The sequence below is a fragment of the Rhinoderma darwinii genome, chromosome 2 (genome assembly GCF_050947455.1).
Source record: "Rhinoderma darwinii isolate aRhiDar2 chromosome 2, aRhiDar2.hap1, whole genome shotgun sequence".
Lineage (NCBI taxonomy): Eukaryota > Metazoa > Chordata > Amphibia > Anura > Rhinodermatidae > Rhinoderma > Rhinoderma darwinii.
Genome location: NC_134688.1, coordinates 105,567,616 through 105,585,467, shown reverse-complemented (window position 1 = coordinate 105,585,467; position 17,852 = coordinate 105,567,616). Strand labels below are relative to the sequence as shown.

Genomic DNA, 17,852 nt, shown 5'->3' with positions numbered 1-17,852 from the left:
GTAGAGGCAGCATGGCACCAAAAGGAGCAGAGAAAAATAAACCGACACACAGAACGGTGAGTAGTGAGTAAAAATAATATAGTTACATTATTTTATGATTTTAGAAACGCTAGTGTCTCCAAGTAAAAAGGCCAAAGTGGATGCCCCATATGGAGTTAAATGGGTTTTTCCGGTCCCTAAAAATTGATGGCCGATCCTTAGGACGAGCGCTGCACCCCCCTCAAAACAGCTGATCGACGGGGGTCCCGTGAATCCGACACCAAGCGATCAGCTATTGATGACCTATCCTGAGGATAGGCCATCAATTTTTAGGGACTGGAAAACCCCTTTAAAAACCACAGGATAGGGTATACATGTGTGATACATGTGTGATCACTGGGGGTCTGAACACTGGGATCCCCAGCGTTGAGAACGGGGGACCAAAATTCCCCCGAACTGCTCCATGAGAATGGAGCGCTGGTGCACTTGCTTGACCATTGCTCCATACATGTTTATGGAGCTCCAGTCCCATGCAAATGAATGGAACACTGGCCATTTCGGGGGACTTTCGGTCCCCAGTTCTCATCGCTGCAGGCCCCAGTGGTCGGACCCACAGCAATCACACATGTATCCCCTATCCTGTGGATAGGGGATACATGTGTTTTTGGGAAAACCCCTTTAATTTGTAATATATGACGTTTCAGAAGTTCATTGATGTTTCTATTGTGGCGCAGGGGAGAAGACAGACGTCTGCTGTAGGTGAGTATAAGATTTTTTATTTTTCATATTACTAACTTTATTTTTTGGTTTTGCAAGTTCAGCTGGATTGTTTGGACTACTTCGTAAATTTGCTGGACTACTTAGATGATTTATGTTTTGTTTTTTTAAATAAAATGTTCAAAGAGTTTTGTGTGGGGAGTTTTTATTTCAATAACAAAATATTTTCTTATTTCTCTATGTTTTTGAATACTTTATTAGCGCCTTAGTAATGGCAGTTATTTGTTTGACAGCATTCATTACTAAGGCGGGGCTTAGTGTAAGCCAGTAAAAAGGCTAGCGCTAACCCCCCTTATTACCCCAGTACCCACCGCCACCAGGGGTTCCGGTAAGAGCTGGGTGCGATCCAATACCCGACCATTTATAGTGACGGTCGGGTACTGAGGCGGCCGCAGGCTGGTATTATGAGGATGGGAAGGGCCAAAAACCATGGCACTTTCCACCCTTGTAATGCTAGACTGCAGCTGCTTTATTGTATCTGGCTGGTTATGAAAAATGGGGGGGACCACACGTCGTTTTCTTAAATTATTTATTGAAGAATCTTTTCCAGATTTAACAGTTGGGAGGTATGCACTTCCGCTCTGTGCGCTCTTCCCTATTTGCAGAGATCAAAACCAATATCTACTGAAAAAAAGGTGCGTTTAGCTAAACTTACATATAAGGTCTCATTCACATAAAGTGTTTTTCTATTTTTAGCATAAACGCTGGGAAAAACTCTCGACATATACGTTACCACTCACAGTGGTATCCGTCACCGATAGGCTATTATGGCATTAATTTAACCTATATGTCATGAGCTTTTCACGACATATACATTAAACAGAAAACGTAATAGTCTATGGGTGTCGGATGCCTAATATGTTAACCATTTATTGTATACGTCATGAAAAGCTATTGAAAAGCTCATGACATATACGTCAGACAGATGTCTTGGACTTTTGCCAAACAGGGGCATACATCATCCATGTTAAAAACAAATTCCCCGCAGTATACTACGCTATTCCATACCTAAACAAAAAAAAAGTATGCCAACATATACCAGCCCAACAGACGACAAAAGTACACTCTTTTGGCCTCCGTCGGACTAATGGCACCCTATAGACTTGTTAAGCGTGTATGCCGGGAACTTTTCTGGCGTACACGCTATACATATGAAAAAAACGTTATGTGAATCAGGCCTTCGTAGGGGAGATGGAGGCAATGACTATTGGTCCAAAGATCATTCTGCCAAAGGCAAATTCATTTCTATATACTGTTTATTGTTTTTACTATCCCCTAAAAAGTTGAGGGTAATGAAATGGGAATTTCTGACAGAAACATTTATCACCTACACGCTGGATAGGTGATAAATGTTAGATTGGTGGGGGTCCCAACAAAATGCTGTAGTTGGCTGTTTCTGTAATTCCTATAGAGTTTGTATGGAGCGGCTGTGCGTATGCCCGACCCCCGACCCATACAAAGTCCTCCTCACCATGGTCATGCAGTTAAGGGGGACCAGGGTCCCCCGTTTAAGCAACTGGTGGTAGGCCCTGTAGTCGGATCTAACATTTATCGCCTATCCAGTAGAATAAAAAACTTCAGGTGACAGCTGGCCGTAAAAGTTTACCTATTGTTAAAATTGTCTTTTTCATAAATCAGTGTACATGTGAATATGTGAAACGTAGTAATAATTCATATTAGGGGAAAATCACCTTCCAGTATTCTGTAATCCCTATTTCTCTGCCTCGTTCTAAATGTTTAGATACCTCCTGAGAAACCCAAGAAAATGATTATAGAGTAAAACTGTAAATATTAGAAAGGGTGGGGGATGTAACTGCAGTTTCTCATTTCAATGTTTAGCCATGTTCACACGGCGTATTTTTGACATGCATTACACGTTGAAAATGCAAATTCAAATATTCCAATTGAATACAATTACATGACGGGTAAAAAAACATTTTTTTGCCATTGAAGTCAACGGGAGGTTTCAGAACATTGCCAAAAAATTCTTGCTTGCTATTTTGAGTATTTTAGTATGCATAAACGCGTGCAAAATACGCGGAGCATATTTTTAGGCAAGTACATTTTTAACTTTTAGGCTGGATTCACACGAGCACATTACGTCCGTAATGGACGGACGTATTTCGGCTGCAAGTCCCGGACCGAACACACTGCAGGGAGCCGGGCTCCTAGCATCATAGTTATGTACGATGCTAGGAGTCCCTGCCTCTCCGTGGAACTACTGTCCTATACTGAAAGCATGATTACAGTATGGGACAGTTGTCCGGCAGTGAGGCAGGGACTCCTAGCATCGTACATAACTATGATGTTAGGAGCCCGGCTCCCTGCAGTGTCTTCGGTCCGGGAAATACGGTCCGTCCATTACGGACGTAATGTGCTCGTGTGAATCCAGCCTTAGAATATCAGCATAAAAAAAGCACCAAAAAAGGTCAAAAACCTGCAAAAAAAGCATTAAAATAAGCGTGTTCATTAAAAACAGTAAAAAAAAACAAGTGCGTTTTTGACGCAGGTTATGTATTGTACTTATTCTGCCTACCAAATATGCCATGTGAACATGGACTTTCAGTAAAACAGCATGAACGGAGGGGGGCAGCGCACAGGTGCATGAACATAAGCTGCCAGTGTAAGGGCAGCATATTACAGCTACGGGTCCAAGCTCCTAGTAGCGAAAACGGCACAAAACAGATTTGTGCCATTTAGCTAATAGGAGCACTGAAAGAATAAACTGGACTCATAGGTCCGGCGTATTCATAAGGGGAGCGCATGCCCCGCCCTTCAGGCCAGTGATTGACAAACTGCTAGGGACTAACAACAGGAAATTGACGTAGAATGCAACGTTTATGAACGTTATGGAGTCTAGGGGAAATCTGCTGTTTTATTTGGCATTCGGAATACCCCTTGAAGTCCGTTCAGATCTTCAGTTTTTGAAAGTTAACAGGCATGTTCAAATTCACTGACAGCAAACAGATTTCTAGATTGGTGAGACATTAAAACACAAATCAACTTATTTTTTTGCAACCAAAAAAGGGGTGGGGCCTGTACAAAATGATTGAAAGAGGCGTTTCTAAAGGTTTGGCCAAAGTTTTAGCCAGATCGGGGGGGGGGCTTAAAATATGATTTGGGGTTTAAATGTTGGGAGGTATTCACAGAGTATCTTAGGCTCTGTTCACATCTGCTTCTTGGTTTCTTTTTATAACGGAAACCACAACCCGCTGCTGGATCCATTGTAAGACGGACGGACCCCATTGACCTATAAAGAGGTTGAATTCTGCCATGGTTCCCCTCTGTTTTGATGGGAAAAATAGCGCGTGCACCGCTTACGGAATCTGTGACGGAAGCTTCCGAACGTTGCCTCTGATGCAGATGCGAATACAGCCTTTTAAAGCGGTATAACTAATCTCACAATATATCTTTACCAAGGATCACAACTTTAGATCACATTTTCCTTTGCTTATTCAGTCACCAGATAAAATTCTGTCTGACCGCAGTGGCCACTAGGGGGCGCTTACTGACAACAAGTCATCATTGAATACTGAAGTATATGAGAAAGTTGTATACATATTAGTGCTAGATTTACATAAGGCGCTGCTTTACTTCACCAGAACTTGCACTTGATGAAGTTGCAGGAACTTGAAGTGCAGGTTTGTTCTGAGAAATCCCTGACTGACACTGTACAGGCGGGAGAGGCGCTGCCAGCGGGCATAATGGGCAATAAAGGAATGTACACAACATACACATAGCTGTCACATATACCGGCTGCCAGTCACAGCACAGCCCTGTGTACAGCCCGGGCAGGAGGAGGAGTGAGAGCTGCCATTCCCGCCCTCCTCACTCTCCCTCCCTCCCGCTCTCCTGCCCACACATCCTCTCTCTCCAACCATTCCCCTCTCATTAATAACACTGCTGGATTCCTCAGCCCCTCATCATCACGGGGGACACCCTGGAAGAGAAGCCGAGGAGCAGGGTCTGCATGCTTCCCTTACCTGGCGCCCCCCACCACCAGCAGCAGCGCCCCCTCCCTGCACCTCTCCCCAGCACTGGAGTGTGGCTGCAGTCCCCCTTCCCTTCTCAATCATTGCGGGTGATCTGATTTCCCTCCTGGCTGCCGGAGACTAGATAGCAAGACGTGGAGGAGGGAGGCTGGCAGGCTGAGACATAGGCACCCCCTCCCCTCCATCTCCTGAGCTCCCCGCTAGTGCCTGGCCCCATAATGCCGCCTCTCAGGACAGATGTGCCAGTGGTTGTCGTCCTGGGATTGCTGTGCTGTGCCCTGCACGTCCATGCCACCTCTGTCAGCGATGGTGAGTGCCACCTTGTCATATGCATTAGATGGGGGAGAAGGGGCTGCGTTTTCTTTTCTTGCACCTTCACATTGCAGGCCCTGCAGATGATTGCAACCTGAGCAATGTGCTGTATAACATGGCTCCACACACATGCCTCATCCCCAGGACAGGGGTTATTGGGTTTTCTCCAGGGTGCCCAGGCTGTGGCATGCAGTGCAGGGTGCTCTTTGTATTAACAATGCATGTATCATCCCTTCCCTAAACTTGCTGTTCATGCTGAGATTTCCCATCTCCCCATCATCCTCATCCCTATTACTGGGGGAAGTGACCCTGAGATAAAGGCCCCACTGTGCCTATAGAGGATTGGGATGGTGAATGTGCCCCGGCACCAGGTCTATTGTGGTGTTTGCTGTAACAATGAGATGTGATGTGTTTAGAAAGGTGCCCTCATCAATGGGGGATGGGTGATTCCTTTTCTTAAGGATCTGCCATTCCATCAAAGCCGTATTATGCAGGGAGGTTCAGAAATCTATACACCGACTACGAGGAGAGCTTACATCATTGTCATATATACATGCAGTAATGATGCGCTTTGCTGTATGTGGCGTATAAAACAAAATGGTCATTGCATACGTCTTGTGATGGCGGGGTCATTGTATACGTCTTGTGATGCCGGGGTCATTGTATACGTCTTGTGATGGCGGGCTCATTGTATACGTCTTGTGATGGCGGGCTCATTGTATACGTCTTGTGATGGCGGGCTCATTGTATACGTCTTGTGATGGCGGGGTCATTGTATACGTCTTGAGATGGCGGGGTCATTGTATACGTCTTGTGATGGCGGGCTCATTGTATACGTCTTGTGATGGCGGGCTCATTGTATACGTCTTGTGATGGCGGGGTCATTGTATACGTCTTGAGATGGCGGGGGCATTGTATACGTCTTGTGATGGCGGGCTCATTGTATACGTCTTGAGATGGCGGGGTCATTGTATACGTCTTGTGATGGCGGGGGCATTGTATACGTCTTGAGATGGCGGGGTCATTGTATACGTCTTGTCATGGCGGGGTCATTGTATACGTCGAGATGGCGGGGTCATTGTATACGTCTTGTCATGGCGGGGGCATTGTATACGTCTTGTCATGGCGGGGGCATTGTATACGTCTTGTCATGGCGGGGGCATTGTATACTCTTCTGGGGATGAGGTGTTTGTATACATCTGATGATATGGTCATTGTGTAGCCTCCTGGTGACGGGGTCATCATCTCCCGCGCTCTCTCCTGGGTTCCCTTTCATCTGTGGGAATTTCATTCTCGCAGAGGGCATTCATATGTTTTTCCATGACCTATTTGTGTAATATTATTTGATATATTCTGCATGCAGATGTATTGTATTGTTTGATGCATATAAGAGAAGTGATATTTGGTCATGCACCGCTATGGAAGGCTTTTGTGGCAGTCAGGCTGTGTAAAATATGTTATCCCCTCTGGTATTTATTACCCCTCCAATGGTCTGATCTCCAGATATAAAATCTATGAATGCAGAAGGGCCTGGTGATCTGATCATTGGAATATAATTTGTTTATATTATTATCTGGAATGTTATTACTTTGTGTCCTATATTTGTAAATGCTGTGATATTTGTTTTTTAGTTTTGACTCTGTGGCAGTGGGGTGTAGACCAAGAAAACAAGGCTGACATTGTGAATTCTCCATTGCATTTTCCAGGCTTCATCTGCAGGCACAGCAGCGGCTTTCTCCATAGTGTGAGGCTGCAGTGCGCTTTCAGTGTGTGACATGGCATTTAACACTGGCAGGAAGGGAAAGCGAGATTCATGGGAGAGGGACGTGTTTGCAAACCAGATGTGAGGGGAACCACTGCGAAGCGCCTGCTCTGAAGGCATTGTGGACCCAGCTCACTTGTTCTATTGTAGCTGCGTATTGTGACTGTGTCAGTCAAGCAGTTGCTCATCTATAAGGGAAACCACCTCAGTCATGTAATATTAATATTATGTGATAATAGCAGTAGAGCAGAAAGATGATACACAACATCGCAACGTTTCTTAAGTTGCTGCAATGCATTATACATTGACCACGCTTTTGAATAATGATCATCTTTAGCCCAAACCTGGTTACTATTTTGCAATATTTGCAACTCTTTGCAGAAAATTAAAATCATAACTTGCTTTTATTTCACAAGCCAGATTGATAAGATAAAGCTGCCAAGTAATAAAGATGGGCCTCGGGCGAGTAAAATGGGCAAAAACACAATATCCACCTCCCTGGACGGAATATTAACCTGGCTCACTACCAAAAAAAATATTAATGGAGCTTGTATGGTTTAGACAAGCACTTCCCCCTATATGTCAGTAGCTGGAGCTGAAAGCTGCGCTCGATGCTCTGGAGAACCATTGACATCAATGAATGCAGCGTGGTAAATGAGGACTACTGCCCCAGCCATACTCGCTGACTGGGAGCCCACAGCAGCTGGAGTTCCCTATGATCAGCTCATCTTACCCAGACGATGCCTTTTTAAAAGTTTTATGTTGAGAAATATTCAAAAGATTATGTAAATAATAATTTTTCCTTGATCAGCGTCGAATTTTGGACTCTCAGCAGGAGATTCTTGGTTAAGATTGCTACCTGTGGTAACTTAGTGGTAGTTCTCTTCATGATTTCCTAAAGAATCTCCAGGCCATATAATTGTCTCCTATCATATGAAGTCAGGAAATTTGCATTTGATTCACAAGAGGAAAGGGTATCCTTCACCTTGTGATGGGGGGTTCCCTTAAAATAGATTCCGGATCACCGATATACTGCGAAATCCCTGCTGAGAATGTGATCGGTGCAATAAAATTGGCCTGTGTTGACCGAATGCACATGACCGTGGTGATTTTGAGGTTCGCAAAACCACAGCCGTTATCTTCATTTGCGGTCTATTTGTCGGCAAAAAAAAACGTCCCGAGGGCATCTGTGTGTCATCAGTATTCATGGATCTGCAAAAAAAAGGAAGGCTGGAATTGATGTCACCAATTTGTCCCAACCCTGAGTAGGTCACATGACCCGCAAATACGGACAGTGACATGTCCTGATTTCTTGCGGTCCCCACAGTGATTTTTCATGCAACCACTTGTCTGTCTTCCTTTCATGCTGTTCCCATTACAAACGACAGACAGATGCCGGTTTACACGAGTGGATGAACTGCCGACAAACAATCCTTTTTAAGTTCGCATAAAGGATTCACGATCGACTACAAACTAGCGAATAATCACTGATCGCTTGCTGCACATGTTCACACTGTACAATGATTGGGATCTGCACTGTCTTTTAATGTCGCGAAATGAAGATCAGACATGTTGGATTTTAACATTGTAGGCGATGAGCTGCTGCCAGAAGTGTCTGCCAGCTGGGTGTCCCCCTGTTTCTTATTGAATAAACGCGCACGCTTGGCGGAGCCAAACCTGCATGTCAATGAAGAGGATCTTTCTATGACCAGCTTTAGGGTGCCTGTACACAACGTGACTGAGCTGCGCTACTTGCCGAGAACCGCGCAGCAAAACCTCAGCTTAGTTGCGTTATCTACTTGGACCCTTAGGGTATGTGCACACGACCTATTTTCAGACGTAATTCAGGCGTTTTTTTACGTCTGCAAACATCTGCCCATTGCTTGCAATGGGTCTTACGATGTTCTGTTCAGATGAGGTGTAATTTTATGTGTCGCTGTCAAAAGACGGTGCGTAAAAATACGCCCGCGTCAAAAGAAATGCAGGACACTTCTTGGAACGTTATTGGAGCCGTTTTTCATTGACTCCAATGAAAAACAGCTCCAATTACTTCCGTAAAAGATGCCACGAGTACTTGCAAAAACGTCTGAAATTCAGGAGCTGTTTTCGCCTGTAATTTGCGTTTGTGTGTGAACATACCCTTAGATTCAGTTACCCTGCAGTATCCATTAAGTGGGACTTAACAAATTGTATCCGTGTATTTACATAAGTCATCCTTGTCGAGTATTTTGTGATTTTAAAATTCACGGCAAAGTGGCGGTTTTTACAATCACTGACAAATGGGCAATTGCATAAATGCCGATCCTGAAATATTTTGGCAGTGAGAGGGTTTATGATCTAATGACAATTGCCTAACACAGAAGGCGTTTACCGAGCTCACCTACATTACTTATCTAAAAACCAAAAGGGGCATTCCTCGTTTAGGTTGTGTTCACACGAGCCATATTATGGCCACATTTAGGATTTATGTTACGGTTGCAACCCTGGACCCTACGCAAGTCCTGCTAAACCAAACGTTGGTCTTTATGGGTTTCTATTGCAATCTCGGTTCTGTTCAATAGGGCTGTGTGGGGGTCTGTGTGGCTATGATACAGACCCTAAAATGCGGCCTTAGGTTCGTTTCACAAATCTCGTTTCGGCCGCAGGTCTAACAACCTGAAGAATCGGCATCAACGGGATCTATGATGGTGTTAGTTCGGGTCATTCGACCTGCAGTTGGGCTGTGATTTCTAGACATAATACGGACATAAAATAGGTGCCCGTATTACGCTTGTGTGGCCTTAGTTTTTTTGGTCCATCTTTCGCTACAGTGTTTGAGACAAAGCCAGGAGTTGAAGATAAAGAGAAAAAAAGTGTAATGGAAAGATTTGTACCTCTTCTGTGTTTTGGATCTGCTCCTCGTTTTGGCTTCCAAATACTGAATCAAAATCCTGCCGTGGAGAAAACATGGCATTTGTCATGCTGTGCAGCGTCGTGGATTATTTCTTTATGCCCCTGCGGCCAATTTCCGCTTAATTACAGCTGTTTAAGGACTGTTAGATATGAATGATGTAAATAACTTTCGTCTTAAGAAGGCTTTGCTGTGATTTGCAGTACAAAATTTTTGTTTCCTTAATTCAGGTTAGGCAATGATTAGCGCCAAAGTGGTTTGGGTTACTTGTCTGCACCAAAACAATGAAATTGAATCCAGTTCGGCCACACGTACTTGTTTATGATGTGAAATAACTAGGAATGCATCTGTATATTTCTCAAATAATTGTTTCAATATGTGATTTTTCTGGGGCTGGGGTGAGTGCGTTAAGATTATTTATTTATGTAATTGGAAGATAGTAAAAAGTTAAATAGCTACACCTAAAAAAAACAAGTTTGTGTTTTGTTTTTGTTCTTTTAAATTGAGAGACAAATATTGGACTCATTCTTCATGCATGGTTTAAATAAATATTAAATAATGTATGTGTATGTATAAAATGTGTCCCCAAAATATTGTCATTTAGTCAATCGTTTACTGTAAGGCGGCTGAAATGGTCCTGTCAGCCAACAGTAATGTCATCGGATGTCCATAGTTTCTTTCCAGACAAAGGTGGATTCCTTAGCAACATCCTGACAGCGGATGACTTGCTTCTTTTCTTTGGTTTAGGAAATATGTCTTACAGTGCAACTCGTAAAATTCCTCTATTAGAGTGAATAAATGGCGGATGTATCTATATACACACGTCAAGGTTTCAAAGTTTTGTCCATTCTTCTGCAAATAAAACTCAACTGGTGTGCGTATAATACGTTTTGCAAATTTGTATTTCAATTCTCCACCATTTTCAAGATCTCTGCTTGCTGCCAGTGAAGGGCAGGACATTTGTGCTGCTGCTTTCATTAGCTCCCCAGTGTGTATAGCCATGGCAACGAGCCCATCAGCTGTGTGAGCAAAACTATAGTAGGTGAGGAGGACTGTCATCCGATCCTGCTCATGGAGGTCGTCACCTCGGTTTCCACATACCCGGAATTATTTATAATTTGTCCCTTTTGGAAATCCAGCATATCTTTTAGACTAAGAATTTAACGTTTTTCGGTGTGGTTTTTTACGTTTTGATGCGTAAATTAATGCGTTTTCATGCTGCGGGTTTTGGTGCGTTTTTCCTTACAAATAGACAGATACAATTCGCTTGTCAATTTCCATGGAGAAAAAAAAAACGCAGCGTGTACATGAGATTTCCTGAAATCTCATTTACTTTGCTGGGACTGTAATACGCAAATATGCGCACCAAAACTGCACGTATTACGCATCGTGTGCATTGAGCCTTATACTTCTGTCTTTTGCATCCACTTCTGTGTTTGGCTCAATAAATTGCTTAAAAAACTGCATGTGTGAATCGGTTCAAACACCACATATAGCTCCCAGGCCCCCTGTTTGTGGCTCCCCAGCTGTTGGCAGCCGCAGATACTATAGTATACTACCAGGATGTCCTATCATAAATGAATGTTGGAATTGGGATCAAACCAGAGCCGTATCAATTGGTCATATCTTCTGTACATTTTTCCATGTAAATAACTAGTGCGGCTCAACACCATCTGTAATACCTGAAAGTAGCTTACCAGCTATAAAAGCCTGAGGACCTGTGGTATATGTATTGTAGCCGCCTGTGATTGTGGTCTACAAGATAAGTCTTCCCACACCCAAGGGACTGTGTGTTTATCACCCTTTACTACATCGGCTTCATTCAGTCATGATGTATCTAAGCTCTTCACCGGTTTCTGATGTATGACCTCTAAGCTTTCCATGTATTTCCATTAAAGTCCAAACATTGCTGGTGTCTTAAGTGGTTTCCGCAATGGTACTCATAGGGGTTTAGTTGTTTCAGTGGGCTCAGCATCATAGGGATCTAGTGGGGTCACGCTCTTAGGGCATAATGCTCTGACCATTAGTATGTTCTTGACATCTGCAGTTTGTAAGACCCAGTTCTAAAGAAATACCCATAACATAACTGCATGTATGGAAAATCGCATTGTAGTACCACATGTAAAAAACAATTGCATCTTTCGTGATCCATTGGTTACTTTATTGTAGTCAATGGGGAGAAATCGGTACCAGGTCGTGACTAAATGGTGACTTCTAGAGCATACATGCCTGAGGCCCTGTTCATATGGAGTTTTTTGCAGGTGGAAAAATCTGCCGCAAAATTCCTTCAGGAATTTTCGGCCGAGGCTATTGAGCGCTGCGGGAAAAAGACGCAGAACAATCCACTTTCTCTGCCCCCCGTTGATGTCAATGGGAGGTCAGAGATGGAAACGCCTAAAGAAAAGGGCATGACACTACTTTTTTCCGCAAGCGTTTTTTTCCGGGAACGGGAAAAAAAATGCCTCCGCATCAATAGGAGGCATTTTCGGCACCCCCTCAAACACGCAATCGCACACCCCCCCCCCCCCCAACGGCACTATCGGACATTTACAGTGGTTGTTACGGCAGCCTGGGGGGCATAATAAAGACCCACAGGTCTGCCATCTTTGTACTCCTTTGAAGACCTGCCTCTGAGACGGTTACATTAGTATTGCAGTATATCATGCAAGTGATGCAACGATCGCTGCTTCATGTCCCCTAGGGGGACTAATAAAAATAAATAAAAAACCGTTAAAGATTTTTATAATGTTCCAAAAAAAAATTTTTAAAAGTTCAAAAAACCCCCCTTTTCCCATTTTTTTCCCCTAAAGCAATGTTGAAAAAAATAACTTACCATAACTGGTATCGCTGCGTCCGTAAAAGGCAGAACTATTACAATATGGCGTTATTTAACCCGCTCGGTGAACGACGTTAAAAAACACAAAAATATGAAACATGCAAATTGCTTTTTTTTGGTCACCTTCACTCTCCAAAAAAAAGGAATAAAAGTGATAAAAAAGTCAATGTACCCCAAAATCGTATCGGTGAAAACTACAGCTCGCCCCGCAAAATGATGGCACAAAACATTATTTATTTATTTTTTTTAGCAAATCGTTTTTTTTTTTTTTTTAAAGTGGTAAAACCTAAAACAAAACATAAATTTGGTATTGCCGTAATCGTATCAACCTGTATAATAAGGTGAATATGTAGTTTTTACCGCCTGATGGATGCCGTAAAAACAACCCCCCAAAAGAAATGATGTAATCGCTGTTTTTTGCCCATTTCACCCCACAAAGATATTTTTTTCAGATTCCCAGTACATTATGTGGTACAATAAATGGTGCCATGAAAAACTACAACTTGTCCCGCAACAAACAAGACCTCATATGGCTTTGTCTACGAAGAAATAGAAAAGTTATGGCTTTCGGAAGACGGGGAGGAAAAAACTAAAATGAAAAACTGAAATTGGCCTGGGCTTTAAGGGGTTAATGTCATACACTATGTTGTGTATCGACTATGCCAATTTAACTATAAGCGTAAAATAAATTCCTGTCAATGCTATGAATGTCTAAAACATCATAAATATGAAATTGCTAAGCATGCGTGTGGTTGGTTGTGTGATAATAATTGAACCTGCTTGCCCAGGCTGGTCATGCTGGAGCCGTGTGCCAGTTGTTTTTCAGTGTGGCACAGCTTCTTACTATACTGCTTAGACCTCTGATTACTGAATGCATCTGTTTTGCCTAATATTAATGCTGGGTTCACACTGTGCGTTTTTATTGCATTTTTAACATGCCTTTTTTTTTGTTCAGGTTGATCAACTCCCATTGAGAGGCAATGCAGTTTATTTACCAAAACAAAAGCTCAACAAAAACGCACAGTGTGAACCCATCCTAAATGTGTGGCACAAAATAAGGATATGTTCACACGGCTTATTTTCTGTCAGTAAACGCCCCGAAAAATCGGAAGCAGAACGCCTCCAAACATCTGCCCATTGATTTCAATGGGAAAAACGGCGTTCTGTTACGACGGGCCGTTTTTTTCCCGGACGTTTTTCAAAATGGCTGCGTAAAAAAAATGGCCGCGAAAAAGAAGTGCATGTCACCTCTTCAGCTGTTTTTGGAGCCGTTTTTCCATAGACGCTATAAAAAGAACAGCTCCAAAAACGGCTGTGAAAAACGCAGCTAAAATCCCTTGAAAACAGCTCCGTATTTTCAGATGTTTTTGGTTAAGCGTGTGAACATACCCTAAATGATTACCCCTGTGTTTCACCAGTTCTCTGGAATGCGCTACCCCAGACAATCAGATTAATTCCCAATATCCACAGTTTTAAACGTGGCCTGAAAACACATCTATTTAGACCAGCCTATAACATTCCCTAATCTGACTCTTTTTTTTCCTTGGCCCCATTAGTCATCAGAATAAGATTCCCTCACACTTTTGCACCCTACTGCATTTCATGTCCGTCATACACGGATACTGGCTGGTGACCGGCTCATGCAGCTTTATGTTACCACCGCATGTGTATAAAAATGGCCGGACTATTGTACAGAACAAACACTGTTACACTTTGTGTCTCCCTTATTTCCTCATAGATTGTAAGCTCTTGCGAGCAGAGTCCTCAATCCTCCGGTCTGAATTGTAAATGAACTTTGTCACTATGTAATGTCTGATATTGTCTGTTCATGTTCCCTCTATAAATTGTAAAGTGCTGCGGAATATGGTGCCGCTATATAAATAAAGATTATTTTTATTACCCCTTGGGGTTTGCATAAATTTCCAAATGTAGATGCAGCCACAATTTTTTTTAATTATAAAATTTTATTTTATTTTTTGTAAAGACATAATTGCGAGCACATGGTGTTTGCCATTTTGTCTTGAACAGAATAATCTTTCCATAAGATCTGTTAATAGAACGTGAAAATGATCTTACGGAAGGCCAAGTGACCGCCATCTGCTGCCATGCTCCCACTCTGGTGAACATCAGTACAATGAAAATGACAGCAGTTCTGGATCTGTCACTTGACGGAAACCATCGGTGCCCAACGGACCTCATTCACTATAATGGGGTCCATCGTGTTTCCATCATGATGTCTATCATTTTACAAGACAAAATAGCGCTACGTTCTACTTTGTCCAGGATTATTGATGGAATCTGTGACGGAGACCACTAACCAGGCCTCCAGAGCAGATGTGAACACAAGTGTTATCACTGAAGGCCCTTTTACATGGGCCAATGAGCAGGCAAACATGCGTTCATATGAACGCTCGTACACGGTCATTGCCCTGTATAAACCGGGCAACGATTAGCCTATCAATGAGCAAATGCTCGGTCATTGGCTGGTCAGTTTGTTTATTCAACCAATAAAATGGTTGCTAGTCGGCAGCACATCTTCCTGTGTAAACAGGGAGATATGCTGCCAACATAATGGAAAAGTATAGGGTTGAACAATCGTAGTAACAATCGCTTGTCTCCATACATACCCGTCATAGCTCCTTGTGAAAGGACCAAATGAGCGTGATCGACGAGCTATCTTGACGATCAGCATTCGCTTTCACAGCCAGCATTGGGCCATGTAAAAGGACCCGAAGGCTCTGTTCCCATCTCTGCTAGAATTTCTGTGCCGTCATAGGAACAGAATAACTAAGATAACGCAAGCGCCAGTTCCATCATGTGACGGTCATCAATGGTGCCCAACGGAACCCATTGACTTTCTGTCATAGTTTCCATCATTTTGTCGGACAAAATAGAGATGTCTGCTGCGCTTTTTGTTTGGCCCGGTAAATGAGACAGAATCTGCTAAGCTGGCAGATGTGAACGGTTCCTAATCTAAATCCACATTCCCCGCGTTTACCCCAGTCATAAATACAGGTTCCACAGGCGGTTTTATTCTAACATCCCTTTTCAGAACATTACTAGAATCCGCCTTGCTAAAATATGGTTAAACTCTATAATGGGACCACAATACAGGTGATGTGACCTCCGCAGAAGCATGGCAGACTGCGTTGTGAAGACCTGATTCATATGTTCTCCAAAACGTCTAAATCGCTAGAAAGCCATAGGCGTCCCATGAAGCTTTGCTTGCACCTCGTAGTCCTAACCTGTAAAGTCACTTGTTGCTGCGTCTTCTCTAAAGCTGTGTTAAGACTTTATCGTGAAGACCATGCGCACGTGAAGCTCTGCTGTTCCAAAGGACTCAATCTTTTGTAGATGTGCGAGTCAGTGCATTGCAGAAAGTGCTGCAGAATATGAGAGATCAGTTGGCTTGTAGTCAACCTGGGGAAGGCAGAACACAGTCATTCTGACAGGCGCAGGAAATACTTCAACTATAATGTAATCCAGTTACGTAGCTTTCTTTTATTATTATTTTCACGCCTCTGGATTTGGTCTCTAGCTAGACTAATAACTATGTCCTGCTACTAGACTTTCTACTTTCAGCATATATTATCAGTTATTCTAGGTCAGTTTACGCTATTTGTTCTACACATGTTTATTTGATGTACCATGTATAAAAATTACTGCATCCAAAAAGCAGAGCAGCCGGTTCTAACTTCCAATTAGAATCTTCCTTCCATTTTTTGTTCTGCGTTGCAAAAATATATATTTTATTTATTTTTTGGGAATAATTTGTAACTTATGTTTAAGCAGCAGTATAGTACTATGCTGGATTTAGGCAGGCAAGCAGCAAGATTTGGGACTTTATCAGATGTCACACCATGCATAGGCTGTGTTCACATCAGTGTTGGTTTCCGTTCATGGGTTCCTCCGATGGAAAGCTGCAACGGAACCCATGAACGGAAAGCCAAATGGAAAACAAAGCTTCTGTTTGCATTACCATTGTAATGCAAACTGCGCTATTGTTTCCGCTAAAAAACTGGCAAATCAATGGTAATGCAAAAATAAACTTTGGTTTCCGTTTGGCTTTCCATTCATGGGTTCCTCCGATGGAAAGCTGCAACAGAACCCATGAGCGGAAACTAACGCTAATGTGAACAGGCACTTAAGGGGGTTTTACACTGGTCAATTATCGGGCAGCCGAGCGTTACTGTAACTCTCATTGACTATTATTGTCCTGTGTAAACAGGGGACCGATCAGCAGATGAACGAGCAAACGCTGGATCATCTGCTGGTCGTATCGTTTTAAATAAGTTAAATATTATCATTGTCGGCAGCACATCTCCCTGTGTAAGGGAGACGCACTGCCGACATAATAATAATGTATCGGGGTGAGCGATCAGAGTAACTACCGCTCTTCCCCATCCATAGCTCCGTGTGACAGTAGCAAACGTTTTTCATGCCCATTTCTAGTCCGTCTGTCCATTTTTCATGGCCGTTTGCCATCTGTTTTTCATGGCCGTTAAAAAAAAAAAAAAAAAAAAGGATGGATTTAATTTGTCAGGTTTTTTTTTTTGTCCCAACCCCCACAAAACAGTGTCCATGCAGATAGTGCTGCAATGTCCCTGTAGATATTGCCACAGTGGCCACTGTAGATAATGGCCTCATAGTACCACAGTGCCGAAATAGTGCCACAGTGCCCACATAGTGCTACATATTGTCCACATATAAAGCGCCAGTGCCCACATAAAGATGTAGCCGTCTTTATCTTGACTTTTAACGCATTAAATACACAGTGGTAAGATCCTTTATCTTGACTTTTTCAATGACTTTTCAATGGCTTTTGTTGTGTGATATCACGCTGCAGCGAGTTATCAGTCAAGATAAAGATGGCTACATCTGTAGTGCAACAGTACCGATTGTAGATAGTGGCACAGAGCCCACATAGTGCCCATGTAGATAGTACCATCCCCCTCCCCTGTAGATAGCGCCACTGTAGCTCACCGTAGGATTGCAATCCCTCTGGCCGGGGGAATTCCGCTCATAGAGGAGCCCCTGACGTGTCTGTCCATATATGGACAGTGACATCAGGAAAGCGGAATCCCATGCCAGACTGGCCCGGTGATTCCGCTCCAGGCGTAACCCCTTGACGTCACTGCCCATATATGGATAGTGATGCCAGGGCTTCTCCAGGAGCGAAATCCCCTGCCAGATCAGGGTCTGGCCGCTGGGGAGTCCGCTCTTGCAGAAAGCTACAGTGGCACTATCTGGGTGGGGGGGGGGGGTTGCTATCTTCAGGCAGGGGGATGTTCTCTACATGGAGGC

The 17,852-nt window shown here is 43.2% G+C and overlaps 1 protein-coding gene across 2 annotated transcripts in view; it reads left to right on the top strand.

The window, feature by feature from the left end:
• The first annotated feature begins 4,626 nt into the window (after positions 1-4,626).
• Positions 4,627-17,852, top strand: part of LRP1 (LDL receptor related protein 1) — a 291,539-nt gene continuing 278,313 nt past the window's right edge. For both annotated transcript variants that reach the window (XM_075852009.1, XM_075852008.1), the window contains exon 1: positions 4,627-5,057. In XM_075852009.1, coding sequence (XP_075708124.1) covers positions 4,967-5,057 — 91 coding nt within the window. In that variant the 5' untranslated portion in view covers positions 4,627-4,966. The remainder of the gene's footprint in view (positions 5,058-17,852) is intronic.